The sequence below is a fragment of the Malurus melanocephalus genome, unplaced genomic scaffold, assembly GCF_030028575.1.
Source record: "Malurus melanocephalus ecotype Western Australia unplaced genomic scaffold, MMel_1.1 scaffold_985, whole genome shotgun sequence".
In the NCBI taxonomy this organism is placed as follows: Eukaryota; Metazoa; Chordata; class Aves; order Passeriformes; family Maluridae; genus Malurus; species Malurus melanocephalus.
The window spans coordinates 13,596-16,521 of NW_026624217.1; the positions used below are offsets into that span (position 1 = coordinate 13,596).

At 57.3% G+C, this 2,926-nt stretch overlaps 1 protein-coding gene across 1 annotated transcript in view; it reads right to left on the reverse strand.

Annotated features, from left to right (window-relative positions):
- Nucleotides 1–223: 223 nt before the first annotated feature.
- Nucleotides 224–2,926, reverse strand: part of MEF2D (myocyte enhancer factor 2D) — a 37,111-nt gene continuing 34,408 nt past the window's right edge. Inside the window, exons 9-10 of the mRNA XM_057386540.1 lie at nucleotides 2,052–2,289; nucleotides 224–642 (exon numbers count right to left, since the gene is read on the reverse strand). Of these exons, the coding sequence (XP_057242523.1) occupies nucleotides 312–642; nucleotides 2,052–2,289 (569 nt within the window). The 3' untranslated portion in view covers nucleotides 224–311. The remainder of the gene's footprint in view (nucleotides 643–2,051; nucleotides 2,290–2,926) is intronic.

Consider the following 2,926-nt stretch of genomic DNA (forward strand, 5'->3'; position numbering starts at 1 on the left):
GAGTGCCCGGCCCGCCCGCCCGCGGGGGAGCACGGCCAGGGGCTGCTGTTTGCGGCGAGGGCGCGGATATTCCACCGCAGACCGCCCGGCCCTTCCCGAGAGCGCCGTATGTACTGCGTGCGTCGCCTGCTGCGCTAGAATGAATGCCTACAAAATCCTAAAGCTATTTCTCAGGCAGTTTATGATAATTTCCCCCCCACACCCACCCCAGTCCCATCCCCATCACCCGTTTCGCCCTCCCCTGCCCCCTCCCGCCCCCTCCCCGCTGCCCTGCCGGAGCCGGCGGCGCTCCCAGGGACGGCGGGGACGCGTTATGTGACCCAGGTATCCAACCGCATGCGCTTTACGGAGGGGCTCTCCCCCTCGGGCTCGCTGGTGGGTCGCAGGAGGCCCAGGGATGAACCGAAATCGGGGCGGGAGGGGTCGTCCCGCTCGCTGCTGCCTTCGTAGGAGCTGGTGTTGCTGCTGAGGCTGTCGACGGGCGAGCGGCCGGTGGGCTCGTGTCGGGGCTGGTGGGGGAAGGTGCTGAGCGGGGTGGCAGTGTTCCTCTCCCGGTTGGGTGAGACGGGCTCCGACTTGATGCTGATGTTGGGGTTGGTGTTGACAGTCAAAGTGGTGGTGTGGGATAAGTGACTCCCTTGTCTGGGCAGCAGGAAGGTGGGGGGAAAGGTTGGGAAAGGAGGAGGAGGAGGAGGGGGAGAGCACAAGGGGAGGAAGGGGGAGAAAAAGACAGAGAAGGAGATAATGGGAAATCTCTCATTATTGTCTTTTTGGCAGCCTTTTACCCTCCCTCCACACACCACAGCCAAACGAACCCACAATTATAAACCTGGATTGGATAATTAATCTGGACTCATAATTACAGTTATGACTTCAGAATCAGAACTGTGATCCAGAATTCATAATCTGTGCAGCAGCCACCAGGACGCATCATTGATGAACGGGGATCAGACCCTGTGGGCAGCATCTCCCCAAGCCCAAATCCTACCCACTGTCCCAGCAGCAGGGATCCAAATCAGGGACAAGGGGGACAAGCTGTGACACCCCTGTCCCCACAGCTCTGCCCCAGCGTCCCCATGGGGTGCACAGACACGGCACAGGGCCAGCCAGGTGGTTTTGGTCAAAACTGGGAACCTCCTCAACCTCTGCTACAAGACAGAATTGCTTTCTACTCATCCTATGGCCCCACTGGTGCCGAGGGAGCTGCTGCCTGCCCTGCCCGGAAAACATGTGCCAGGCAGTGAGGCAATGCACTTAACTCCCTGCATAAAATCCTAGTCCGTCCATCCATCCATCCATCCATCCATCCATCCATCCATCCATCCATCCATCCATCCATCCATCCATCCATCCATCCATCCATCCATCCATCCATCCATCCCTCCACCCATCCACCTGGCACCTCATGCTGGAAATGTCACAATCTTTGACTCAGTGGCCTGGGCAAAGTCACTGATCCCCCCTCTTCAATTCCTGCCCCATGGTCTCAATGCGATCACGGGTATGTCCCTTAAATCTTCATTTGACTGAGTAATTCTGTGTGTGGATGCTTTATTCCAGACTAAAAGCAGATCCACTTCAGAAAACCTCCTCCAAGATGCACGTGCTTGTATTTCCTGCCCTGGAGCAAYGCAATCTATTGGCTATATTAAAGCCATGTTCTTCCTACACAAGCAGGGCACAATTCCTGCAAAATCCATCCCATCTAACGCTGCCTCTGGCTGGTTCTCAGCTCCCTCCAGGTGAGTGCAGGGATTGATCCCACTGTGGGCAGGCAGCAAGGATGAGCTTCTGGGCTCCTTCTCTGGGACACTCCTATGGTGACAGTGACAGGGACAGKGACAGTGACAGRGCAGATAAASTGCACCAGCCGGCTRGGCTGAACCCTCCTGCAGCTCCTGCTCCCCAGGAACACAGCGTGGATCATCAGAGCCTGATCCTGGGAGTTCTCCAGACTCCTCCAGGGAGGAGCCACAGCCGGGGCTCTGCAAGTTTGGCACCTCAGAGCAATTCCCCATTTCCCTCTTTGCTTTTCCAAGCACGTCACTCACATTAAGTTTCCTAGTGACACCGGGACCAGGTGCTGCTGCTGTGGCTGCTGCTGTGGCTGCTGCTGTTGCTGCTGCTGCTGTTGCTGTTGTTGCTGTTGCTGCTGCTGCTGTTGCTGCTGCTGTTGCTGCTGTTGCTGCTGCTGCTGCTGCTGCCAGGCAGAGATGTTGCCAAGGGACAGCCCTCCAGGTGAGCTGAAGGCTGGCAGCGAGGACAGCTCAGCGCTCGTCAGCTGATAATCTGCAAGGGAAGGAGCCCTGCAGTCACTTCAATGTCAGAGCCCTGAGCTCTGAGAGAGGATGGAGACTCCCAAGAGACACAGACACACAATGTTTGGTGTGTAGAATGGCACAGAGATGCTGACAAGGCACACAGCTCTTGGAACTATGGCATGGCTGGCGTTGAAATCAAAGAATCCATTAGGGTGGGAAAGACCTTGGACATCCAGCCCAACCTATGACCACAGAGTGCCACAGAAGGGACATTTAAAGGCCATCAAGTCCAACGTGCAGGGAACATTTTCCACTATCCCAGGCTGCTCCAAGTCCTGTTCAAYCTGGCCTTGCAYACTTCCAGGGATGGGGCAGGCACAGCTTCTCTGGGCAGCTGTGCYAGCGCCTCACCATCCTCAGTGTAAACAAYTTCCTCCTTCTATGCAGTTGTCTCCCACCCTCAAGACATGAGAAACTGGCAGGACCTCCATCCTCCACACCCCACACCACCCAGCAGTGCCACAGTGCCACTGTCCCCCAGGGCAGGGCAACGCCACAGTGCAGCTGTGCCCACTGTCCCCAGGAAGGGCCATGAGCACGGGGACACCCCCAGAGCCACCTCCAGCCAGGTGTGCAGTGCACAGACACCTCCTCCCCTCCTGGGA